This window comes from Epargyreus clarus, unplaced genomic scaffold (assembly GCF_041222505.1).
Source record: "Epargyreus clarus isolate Ecla_fem2 unplaced genomic scaffold, WU_Ecla_fem_2.2 ptg000024l, whole genome shotgun sequence".
NCBI lineage: Eukaryota > Metazoa > Arthropoda > Insecta > Lepidoptera > Hesperiidae > Epargyreus > Epargyreus clarus.
In genome coordinates, this window is record NW_027332231.1 from 14,081,095 (window position 1) to 14,093,802 (window position 12,708).

Here is a 12,708-nt window from a genome sequence, read left to right on the forward strand (position 1 = left end):
TAGTTTTAATTTATTTCAAATAGTGTTTAATTGTTTTTTGTTCAAATTTCTGTTGTAATAAATATAACCAAAAAAAACAATTTGTGATATGTATTATGATAAACAATAAAAAAAACGATTGTCATATTTTTCCCAATATTTATATTTCTGACACAACATTTAGTCAAATATTTAAAAGTGTTATTAATGATTGAACTAGATAGGTACATAATTTAAAGGGCGATAAATAACACAGTTACCGATAACAGTAGCATTACCATGAGTTGGCATAGAAACGCCACTATAGAAATGGTAAATAGAAAACTATTGTCATTTTGCTAGTGAATAACATAACTACTATCGTTACGGTATTTCTTGACAACGTCTGTCAAATTAATGACTCATGGGACCGAATTTGTATGGCAATAGATCATAATGACATTCGCTAGCGATTTGATTTCGATAGGTTTTTTACGTATCGAGTTACGTCACTACGGATTTTAGTTCTACGAGTAACCACCAGAGGCGCTGTACAATTTTTCATAGATTTATTTTACGCAGTCGCTAGCGAGTAATACTTTTGTAAACTCATGGTAGTCCTACAGGTGATTTATCGCTACAGTACACGCTTAATTATTGGGTACGGAACCGCTATGAGTTATTGTGTAGGGTTCCGCTGAGGTCTGGAATGTTTACTGGACTGGTTACAGGACTTTGGTTGGTTTATCTAGATGCCTGCATAATCGTATCATACATTAAGTGACTATTCGATAGGTACCTAATAGAAATTATGTTTTAAAACATAAAAACAAAATAAAAATCACAAAATTATCATCCATAACACATTTTATTGAAAATCAGATTTTCTCATGTCCAGCATAGTGCACCAGTCACATGCGTGTGATACGGGTTTTGGATTCGATCCCCGGTCAGGCATAGATTTAAGCAATAAGATTATAAGTGGTTCCAGGAGATAATGCACTCGTCTGTCTGTGTTCACATCTTTGAGAATATTAAATGTGTGCCTTTGAGCGCAGACCTACATTATTATATTAAAGCAAAAATAAATCATATCCGCATAGTCCGCGTAAAACTGCTAGTCCGCTCTGAATATATAAATGAATCGCATCGCCATAGCAAATTGTATTACACATGCTCGCAACAACTCCAGGGCGGATTAGCAGTTTGGCGCGGACTATACCTTTATTCTAATTTGTCAACTGAATTCCTTTAATGTTATATTTTTTGGGGTATGTCGAATTTTATGATCAAATTCAACCATTAGTCAAACACTAGTTATTTTAATTGAGCCAGAGCTGTAGGTTTATTCTTTTATTTATTTAGAGTCCAATAAAAGGGCCATAACGGCATTACCAATAAACTGCGGACATTACCCGCCATTAACCGGGACAGCTTTAACATAAGGTTACTATTAAAAATATATTAAAACCAGCCTGGCCCAGGTTGCTATTGGCTCGCTGCCAACAGACGATAATGGTTTATATGTTGTGATTTGAATAGTTTCAAAAATGTGTTAACTAATACATTAATCGTACTTCTGAATTCTAAATTGAGTATCGGGATCGAGAAAACTACGCAATACTGTATCCACAAGAATACGCAAACTTAAAAGTCATGCTCGTATTACAAAATTATCGTATCATAGATGTAGTGGCAGAAAGTAAGTCTAGATTAGGAGAAGGGAGTGGTCTAGTGAATACTCAGATAAATATATCTCCTTTACCAGGGCATTCAAAGCGGAACACAGCAAAATTTAACATTGCTATTATTAGGCAGAAAGAGGTAGTGTTGCTTTCAGAGCCACACCAAACAGCTTTGCTAAACTAATCATTACGTGCTCCTGTAAAATATGTCTTACAGATAAAACAGTACAATACTTTTTACGTATCTTAACATATACAACAAATAAAACGTAGGTATATTATTCTATCTGTAATGATAAATAAAATATGATCAAATGTAAAATTTTCTGATTTATTCATACATCAGAGCAGTAGATAAAATACGTGCCGTACAGTTTGCAGTCAGAATGACAAATATTTTTCCGATAACTGTTTTATCCTGTTGTTGCTTTGTTCCGATGTTTTACAAAAAGCCGGGCTTTGCGGGCTATAAAACACTGTTGCTATAATATTTAACAGTTTAAATTGCAACATGAATCAGTATTTTAACAGTTTCACGTGTTTGTGTTACGTTTATCAACGTACTTATATGTATCTGATGTAGGTATGTTATCATTATTACATACGTGGTCACATTCTTTTGTAGAAACGATCGTGTTATTTTTATTTTGTTTTATGTAGATACTCATAATTTTATACTTAAGTTCTTTGGACATGTCTCCCGAAGTAATGAAGCTGTTAAATGGCTAGGCGAGCAAAGAAGTGTGGAAAACACCAGAGTACGAGAAGGAAGCCACACTATGGACCGACCAAATTAAATATGTTGTGGGAGTCCAATTGTATTAGACCATTAGACCAGGATATCTACCAGCCCCGGGAAATGGAGAGAGATCATGAAGCGAACTACATCAGCCTTTCAAAAAGAAAAAAAACGTATAGATCATAATGATCAAGACTGCTCGGCCAAAAGCGTAATGACAAAGAAGAAGAAGATACTCAATAAAACAAAAAAAAATAATGTAGTGCGTCTGGTACATGGATTAGTAAAGATAACTCACTCCTAACAAGAAAATGTTTTGACAATTAAAATTGTCACTGTCATCTATTTTTGTGTTTGAAAAATATTTAAAAAATGTAGTTTTTAGAGCATTTACGAATGAAGCGATATTTCTCTGCACTTTTTCTTCGATTTTGTGTTGTTTTTGCACCACTTAACGGCATGTCGGCATTGTCGCGTAAATTACACCATGACAATCGGAGACATAATGGGAAAACAGTCAGCCATTTTACTTATGTGTCAGCCATTTAATATCTTCCTTTAATTACAAGGCGGTGAGATATCTTTACTTATCTATGCCTTGTAAACCAACAAGTTTAACTAACAGTAACAAAACATAAAAAAGTAATTACATTGGCGCTTGTCCGTTCAATGAACTTCAAAGTCCAATAAACTTAGTTAAGGGGAGTTTCGTTTAAAAGACGGGTTTTAGCGGGACAAGTAAATCCCGGGATCCCGGGACTGTCCGGTGTCCGAGATAAGCGGCATCTTGAGACAAATCACTTGTACAATTATACGGCTTACAAGGATATTGGGTAGAGCTAATGGTTACCAGACATGGCTATTCCGAATTATATGCTTGTCTGAATGAATATCGTTACTTTGAGAAGCGATACTCGAAGGCGAGTTCATTACTCCAATTATGGGTAAAAAACACTGATCTGAGGTCTGTGGTAAAAACTATGATTGTTACAATTTGTATTTAAAACCTGAATTATCTTAGTAAGGCATGTCATTTTGTTCGAAGTACACGCCATTTCCGCCAGCGTTCATCTGATTTGAATGAAATATTGTATGTGTGTGTGACTTTTTTCAGTTTAAAATTAGATAATATTGGATTCAAAAGGTTAAGTTATCAAGATCTATGTTTTCCGCATGACAACATCTGCCAGACATCCAGTTGAACTTGAAATTATAATGAGGGCTATAAGTTTTAAGTCAATTTCTACAACTTCCTAAGTCTATGGAGATGGTAAGGGCCATTCAGACAAATGCCATCAAACGATAGTTCTGCGATAATCCTTCACTACGGTCCTTTCTTTAGGACTAGATGTCGTATCCTTAAGGGCCTGTAAGGGTGTTGTAAAGCAAGGGTCAGCGACAAATGACGGGCATCAGCGACAAGGAGGTCATTATGAGCAGCTGTGATCCTTTGAATGAAGCTCTTGTTCCAGTACCCATGGGCAAGCTATAAGCGATAAACTCTCTATGGTATTTGTACAACCTTCGCTTATGACGACCCGCGTGGCAGAGCGGTCACCGTACCGGTCTAACGCGCAGAGGGTCCCGGGTTCGATCCCCGGCCAGACTGATATCTAAATGATGTGTTTAGGTTTCTGTTTCTGGGTCTGGGTGTTTTTGTATTTTTCTTAGTGTGTGTCCAGAACACCCACGACACAGGGAATCCTAGCGGGGGGTTGTGAGTGTAGAAAACGTTTTTTATGTACCGACCTATGTATATCACCTTACCTACGTATCTACATAGTATAAAATTAAACAGGAGAAACCTAATTACGTTCTGGGTGAAATTTCCGTCAAATTACATTCAGCCATTTACTCTGTTAAAGTATATACTATACAGAGAGAGAGCGAAGATATATACCAAATTCGAAAATGATTTTATCCTATAAATATTAATTTATGTATGGGCTCGAAATTTTTAAGTAATACACGTAAATACGACATGTTTTCAGGGCGAAAGCCCTGTTTAAAACACTCGTAGTATAGTAGTTTCTAAAATTATAAATAAAGTTTAAATAATGTTTCACGACATGTTAAGGAACACGTATTTTCGCTTACGTCAATTATAAATTGCTTGTGCATATAATTACATAATCGTCTACCAAAATTATTCACCTGTATTTTTCCAATACATCAAATTTGTCACTCTTATTTTTGTACTAAGTTCCTGTACAAGAATATTTTTAGTGAAGGTAAAACAAGTAGGGAACCTACCTTAAGGGAGTTGGGGGCAGGTGACTCAAGGGTCAAGCGAAGCTAATTCCTCGGATTATGATATCGGCGTCCATTGACGTAATGGATCGCTGGATTACTCTGTCTCCTATTGTAGACTAAAGTGTAGATTAGGTGGAAATATAGATAGGTGGAAATACATGTCTAAATCTAGATTGTAGGTTAAGAAATAACGGCTACACTATGATTAATGTGTTCGTTACCGGTGTTGCTTAAAGAATATTTCATTGTAATTGATAGTGGAAATACAATGTTTTTCGATAGAGAATATGTAACTGTCAGTATAAATATAAATTTTCCGTCGCTAATTATTGTCCCACTGCTGGGCACGGGTCTCCTTTCAAAGGGTGGTTTAGGTCCTAGTTCACCTCGCTGGCTAAGTGCCAATTGGTAGACTTCATTTATAATAGTATGTACTCTAATTTTAATAGATAACATATTAAATAACGGAAAGTGAGGCTCTTAAGATTTATAATTTTAAAGCTTCAAATATTATTAACGTTTTACTTACAGTTACTTTACTTATGGCAACAGCCGATGCTCTTTGCCATATTATACAGTTCTGCTTACCTGTGAACAAACAAATAAAATAATTTATAAATTATTTAATCATTTAATCATTTATCTTACATTACAATAAATTACATTTCATGCTCAATAAATTACATTTACATGGAAGACACATACAAACAACAATTTCGTTTATTTTATTCAATTTTACTTCAAAATTTATATCTGCCAAGTTGACGGCCTTATCAAAAGATATATCAGCAATTTATCACAGAAGGGGCAACGACCCTAGCTGGGTCCGTTTGAGAGACGCCAGGATAGGAATACTAACAGTGTCCAGGACTGAACAGGGTTTGAATATTAAAGAGTCCTAGAAGTGCAAACAGTTTCTAGTTTGCATTTATTAGGTGCGGACATAAATACGTCTGTAGTCTTTACCCAATTTATATAGTGTTGTGGAGCTGGTGTGTTGAAAACTGTTTGTCAAGTAGGTACAACAGCGATCACAGATGCTAGCATTTAATTATACAATCCCATTTGGGGTTCTGGCTAAGGTATACTGCAAAACCTAAAAACAAGTGTTAAGCGATACTGTGGTCTTATTTGAAATGATTGGTATGGACAAACGAGGCAGTTCAATTTAGTCTCATAGGGTTTTTTTATAACATAGAAGTAGCAGACGAGCATGCAGTCCATCTGATGGTAAGTAGCTACTGCCACCCATGGACATCTGTAATCAGCCCCAGATAGAATGAGATATTGCTATCTGAGGTCGGCCACAGATGCGCCGCTACCCCTGAGGACTAAGCTGGAACGCCTCGGAAAAGTATGTCTTTTACCACACCCTACAAAACGGAACACAGCAGCACCTAACACTGCTGTTATGGGGCAGAAATAGGTGTGGCGGTGATGCCGCCGGAGTCGAACCACAAAGGGTTTTACCACCTTCTAAACACACTGGGTGACACCAACGACCTCAGATAGGGCTCTCATCCTATTTGGGGTTGATTATAGATTCATGAGTATCAGTAGTCATATACCATCAGGTAGACTGCATGCTCGTTTACTAATCTAATTGATATTTTTTAAGAAAATATTATTATTCAATTATATTTTTTTTAATTATGCCTTTATGCCAATTTTGTACAGAGCATGACTAGAAAAGGAGTTACGGTAATAATAGTAAAAGAGTTATTCATTAACTGATGACGGGAAGTGTGCTTTAATTGCACACTGAACCGATTTTAATTAATAACTGTAAACACTTATTAATACGGTACAAATTAAGCGAGGTCAGGGTTTAGGGTTACCAACATGAAGCACTTAATATATAATCTTAATCTATATATATAATATGCAATTATACATATAGATTTATATTATATGTATGTATTACTGATACCAAATTAGTAAAATAAATAAGAAGAATAAGAATTCCTCACAGTTCGTTCATAGATTTATATTAGTCCTTTTAATAATACTGACTGAATAAAATAAATTAACTAAATATAAATCATATTACAAGCTGAAGTTTTTAGTTATGACGAGTGGAAATTCTTCACAGTTATTTTTAAATAATTTGGGCAATTACAAATATTAGAAATCTTGAGCTAAGGAGGTTTAGTTTTAAAAACACAGGGACATAATTATACAAAAATCTTTATGTGAGTAAGTACTCAGCCCTACAGATGACTTACAATTAAACACGTGATTAATTATCACATCCGTCTGTCACATTTAATTGTACGGATATTAACAGCTTATCTCTTAATTACGTATTAGTTGAAGATCCTCAAAAAAAACACGCAAATCGTTAAATAATAATATCAAAAATCGGATAAAGTAGAAGGGCTATCTCAGGAAAAGTAAATAGTTAAATTCGCCAATGTTTCGCCGGCTTTGGAGAAATCATAGCGCTCCGGGAATATCATAGTAGGAATTCATTCTTCATATTGCACGACTTCTATTTCAATACAAGACGCAATAAAACATTCTATGGCTTCTTAAATTATCCATCAAATTCTATACCTAATAAATAGATACTCGTATACCAAAAATATTTATTCATACGGAACTCTTGAAAAATAAAACAGTATCTCGCTTAATAATCTCAAATATCACACGAGTAATATAAAACAAGAGTATGGGTGTAAGATTCAGAGCTGCACAAGATGGCGGCGAACACAAAATGGCGGTTGGTAGCTATTTGCGTCGTATCTCTCGCCTTTAATGTTGACATAGCAATATCTTCGCAAGAAATTATGAAAAAACTGACTACGGGTTTCTCTAAGGTCTTGGATCAGTGTAAACAGGAAGTAAGTTATTCTTTATTCTGCTTCTTACTGACAAAATCATTAGTCATTTAACTTCTCCTCGGAAGATTTTTATTGCTGCATATTTTTCCCCTGCTACCCCAGTGGATTGCGTTACTTTGAGTTATATTAGTACGTCTGTCTAAATATATTCTACGGTTTTAGTATCCTACTAATTGAAGTATAGCGCCACTTTGTCTTTATAAATCACACACATCGACGCTTCTGTGTGTTTGATTCATAAATACATGAGGCATTCCAACTTGATTCTCTGTGAGCAATCTCAGGATTAACGGGGTTCTTAACGGTAGAATTTGCATATCCCTTCACTATCTATTACATTCACAATAAATTTTATTTCCAGTTGAATCTAGGCGATCACATAATGCAAGACTTCTACAACTTCTGGCGCGAGGAGTACGAACTGGTGAACCGGGACGTCGGCTGCGCTATCATGTGCATGGCGTCCAAACACGACCTGGTCACTGACGAAATGAAGCTGCATCATGGCAAAGCGCATGAGTTCGCTAAGACACATGGAGCTGGTGAGTTACAATTTATTACTGAAATATTCTCAATATTACAATTTATTCCTATTTATTACTGAAAGTATAATAATATGCTTTTTGTGATCCCAGCAATGGTGTGAGAAAATGATCGCAATTATTAATAAATAATAATTTTAGTTTTGGAATAGTATAATATAATTCTCTTGCATAATATAAATACAATTTTGTTATGGGACTTAACGGGACGATAAAATATTTTAATATTGTATTTTTCTTTACAAAGCTTCTTTACAAAGAATTTTAAAACCTTAAAATAATATATCCGTTTTCTACCAGTGCAGTGCAGTGCAGATAGCACATTTTTCGTTATAATAAATTAAAAACCACTTGTAAGCTAAAGCAGTTTAAAGAGCATTCCCTTGATGCAATTATATGTAAAGTATTTGTCGTAACAACTCAGTTAACTTCCAGATGACGACACAGCGAAGCAGCTGGTGACGATGATCCACGAGTGCGAGAGCACCCATGCGGGGGTCTCCGACGACTGCTCCATGGTGCTGGAGATCGCCAAATGCTTCCGGACCAAGATCCATGCGCTCAAGTGGGCGCCCGACATGGAGACCGTGATAGAGGAGGTCATGGCTGAGGTCTAAGCCTTAGCACTGCTGGAGGTGATACATACTCGAGGAAACACTTATACAAAGGGATTCCACGTTTATTCAAAAACATTCATAGTGAAATACATAGATAAAAGGTTAACTTAAAAAATCAAAAACACCCAAAAATATGGGAAACCGTTTATGGGAAACCCAGGAAAATTAATTATAGAAACATGTAATTATAGCACCATTTACTTTAAGGTTTGAAGAAAGATTGATCGTCTCCAGCGTAACACCGATATTTATCAACTGACTACGGCTGTGTTAAATGATTTAATCATAAGTAATACTCTTCTTCAAATAAAGTCAGCGAGCCCTATGTTTTAATATATTTTGTAACTTTGGTGGCAGTAGATATAGGAATTTGCATTTTATTACATTGAGTTATGTACTGAAAATGTGTTTTTTTCCGACACCCAAATAACCCGCCCAGCTGAAAGCAATATAAGTCAGGTACTAAGGACATTGATAACGAATGATTTAATACTTTTACTACTTTTTTTACTATCTTACCTTTTTTTGTAAGAGTAAACTATTATTTAATTAATCTAGACGCACGGCTGTGCATCCACCAAATTCACGGATTATTTTTACAATAAATATTTTAAGTAACAAAATGTTTTCTAATTAATAAATCTTCATCAAATATACCTATCAGTTACGATCAAACATATACCTGACAAAATGAAACTTATGAAAAGCACCAATTTTTTAATTATTATCTTTTATTTCAATCCCTCGTAACCTCCCAGAGGAACATCTAACAGAATTCGGAACTCCACAAAGCCGTCACGTCGCCCGCATTCGTGTCACGTCGTTGAGAATAAAAGCAAATACGTGGCTCAGGTGCGCACAACGTTTGGAGATTTTGTTACCTATAATATGATAGACAGACAAGGTATACTATCTACACAGAAATTTCATACATCAATTGCCTGTATTATGTTAGTTCTTTTAGGGTCTGTGTTTTTCTTAAAAGATTTGATTGAAGCGGTGTGATCACCTGTTACTAATTTACGTGACTGAAACGTTACTGTGTACTGTGCTGAAGGTGCAGTAAGTCCGTAATAATAAGATTACAAAATCTACAGAAGCTTCTTAGTAGATAATGTTAGATGAAAGAGAAGTAAACAATCCAACCAGTTTCAAAACCAAGTAGAAGTTTGAGATATACGAGTATCTCAAATGTTAATCTTAAATCTTGTAGAGTGATAATGAGAGAGTCTAATTTGGCTAGGTCTGTCCGTGTGTCCTATTTCGCTCAATATTGTCTAAATACCAGGCGGACTGCAAGTGCCTTGTGTACAAGGAAAATTACATAAAATGAGACCCATACAGTGTAGCTAAATAATCTAAACGTATACTTAACTATAATTTTTGTCAGCGTTGCACATTAAGCAAAAATCCCGAACATCGTCCCTAAGCTTATACTCGTATCCACCGCTCTGTGAATGGGGAAGAAAGTAAATCTGACAAGTAACAGATTCCCTTCCGCACACAATAAAAACAAATATTCGAACACAGGTGCGGAACGGTGTAGCCTGTGCCCTTTCAGCGCATGTCTTATGTCAGATAATGTTCAATTGTATTCATCGTGAAAGGTAGTAAAATCCGTCGAGATTTGACTGCGATGGTATAATTATTTTTGTTTTGTAATTATTGCTTGGTGCTGCACCGTATACCATACGTTCTATTTTAATTGTTATAAGGAACTTATGAAAGGTAGTAAAATCCATCGCAATTACTGTTTCATTGCTATAGTGGCATTAAATACCACAATTCCTGTAGTTTAAGTGTTATTCGGCGCTCACAACGTGAGAGTTATTTGGTGGATTGCATTTCTGCTCCGTCTTACTACGTGGCAACAACTTTATTAATACGACATTCCTTTTGGTATCGAGTTAGTTACTATAAAACTTAATAAACTAATAACTAACAAAACAAACTAATAACTAATAATGTTTAGGATGTAACATAAATTGTAAAAACAGGATTTTATTCTACGTACGAGTACTTTTAAATAAAAGTGATAACTGTACGAATTATAATTATCATCAAGCATACTAAGTATGCGACTTACCCACAAACGATCATATTTTAAACTTCACATCTGAACAACAAATAAAATGTGCTATGAAAGTAAAGCTGACACGGGCAATAAAAGCAAACGTCCCGGCATCAGGTGCGAAGGAGGTTGTATACGGGAATGGGGTAGTTCGGCTGAATTGTTTGTATTCGGAAATGCAAAGGTTTTCTTTATGATATAGAATAACAAACGGGAAAGGCATCTATGGGTTTTATATATTTGCATATATCGATTTATCGCCTTTAATATTCTACGGCTGGATATAGGAGACATAGTTGTTCGAGGCATTCCAGCTTAGTCCTCAGAAGGAGCAGCGCATCTGTAGCCGACCTCAGGTTGGAATCTAAACCTATCTGGGGTGGATTATAGATGTCTATTGGTAGCAGAAGCCACTTACCATCGTGAATTGCAGGTCTGCTACTCCTATGTTATAAAAAATGGATTACTAACTACAGTAGATGGATAATTTAATCCCTAATTTACATTTATATTTATTCACACGAGGAGAACGAGCGGTGTTTTATTAAGATTAAGGAATAAATAAATTGAATTAACTTTCTAACAGAATCCAGAAATAGGTCCACAAAGACGGTCCCTAAAACTAACTATATATACGAAACATTTAAAAAGACATTTTATTAACAAATAATGTATTTTGATTAAAACAGTGTTCTAAGTTATTTAAGAAATACAGGTAAAGACATACCTATCTTCATTCAGTAATATTTATAACATAATTTATGCGTTATGCTTAATAACGTTACGCGCATCAATTATAGTCATTTGAATAGCAATTTCATTTCCATATGTCAGGAAGCACTATTTAGTCAATTTACAATCTTACGCCTTCGTTTAGCTAAAGCTCCATCCAATTATAGCCTTAACGTGGGGAATAACCTAAATTTGACGAAGTACTGAACATATGACATATAAGTCACAAAGTCAAGACTTGGTTAAGTTAAGATTTAAATAAATAAAAAATAAATTAATAGTAAAAATATTCTAACAATAGATATAAAAATATCATCTTTCGATAAAAACGTCGTTTATGAGATTTAAGAACGACAGACTGACAACTAGAATTTATTCATCATTATCATCAAGTTATTATTGTCACACTGCTGAGCACGGGTCTTTTCACAGAATGAGAAGAATTACGTCATAGTCCACCGCGCTGGTCGAGTGCGTATTGGTAGACTTCACATACCTTTAAGATTTTTTTTTATAAATTCTCTCAGGCGTGCAGATCTCCTCAAAATTTATTCGCTAAATATTAATCAGAATAGAATTCATTTATTTTTAAACAAACCCCAGTATCTCTTCGTTGACATGATTTACCCCGCTATTCATATCTTCGTTCAATCGAACGCAGCTTTATCATCTAACGTTCAACAGCCTCTCATCGATCCCGCTAAATCCTCAGACGACAAGCCGAGGCTTCTATCCCAGTTAATTTATTCGCCACTAACGGAACATCAGACCTCAATTAGGTACTAACTCTCTAGGCTAGGACTAGGCTTTGTAATGAAAACGGGAATCGGTAGATAATGGTATACAGTTAGGATAAAACTACGACGCTACTCCGCCACCAATTTAGTATGGGATATATTTTAAACCATACAGTATGCATCACCTTCCTACATAGTATTGTATACGCTAAGTTACTGACTTAGAATCATCATACATATTGGAAGCGGATCGTTGCGAAGTAGTTTTTATTCTAAATGTATAGAATGGATAACGCCTGATACTATTAATAGTAATGATATGAGTGGCACATTATTAAATGAATGTCACATTTATGTACTTACTTAATAAAATTGTTAAAGCTGACGGACAGCTTAATCCTACAGTTCAAGATTGGCAAAATTCATTAAATTATTAGGCACAATAGTTCCTCATTATATTCCTTAATAAATATACCATACAAGATTAAAAAATTAAGAATTGAGTTTCAAGTAAGGGTAATTCATCCCTTA

At 35.1% G+C, this 12,708-nt stretch overlaps 2 protein-coding genes across 8 annotated transcripts in view; one reads left to right on the plus strand and one right to left on the minus strand.

Moving 5' to 3' along the window:
- The window catches only part of esn (espinas), a 400,966-nt gene that overhangs the window by 227,044 nt on the left and 161,214 nt on the right, over positions 1–12,708 (minus strand). The window lies entirely within an intron of this gene.
- On the plus strand, positions 7,325–8,839 carry LOC140752205 (general odorant-binding protein 1-like). The gene is made up of 3 exons (XM_073086423.1): positions 7,325–7,478; positions 7,840–8,020; positions 8,456–8,839. The coding sequence occupies exons 1-3, from the start codon at positions 7,335–7,337 to the stop codon at positions 8,635–8,637; spliced, it is 507 nt and encodes a 168-aa protein (XP_072942524.1). The 5' UTR covers positions 7,325–7,334; the 3' UTR covers positions 8,638–8,839.

Excerpts from the sequence above, each read along its gene's own strand:
- LOC140752205 (XM_073086423.1), top strand. The coding sequence starts at position 7,335 with ATGGCGGCGAACACAAAATGGCGGTTGGTAGCTATTTGCGTCGTATCT. Across the intron at positions 7,479-7,839 it reads TGGATCAGTGTAAACAGGAA|TTGAATCTAGGCGATCACAT; the intron begins GTAAGTTATTCT and ends TTTTATTTCCAG. Across the intron at positions 8,021-8,455 it reads CGCTAAGACACATGGAGCTG|ATGACGACACAGCGAAGCAG; the intron begins GTGAGTTACAAT and ends GTTAACTTCCAG.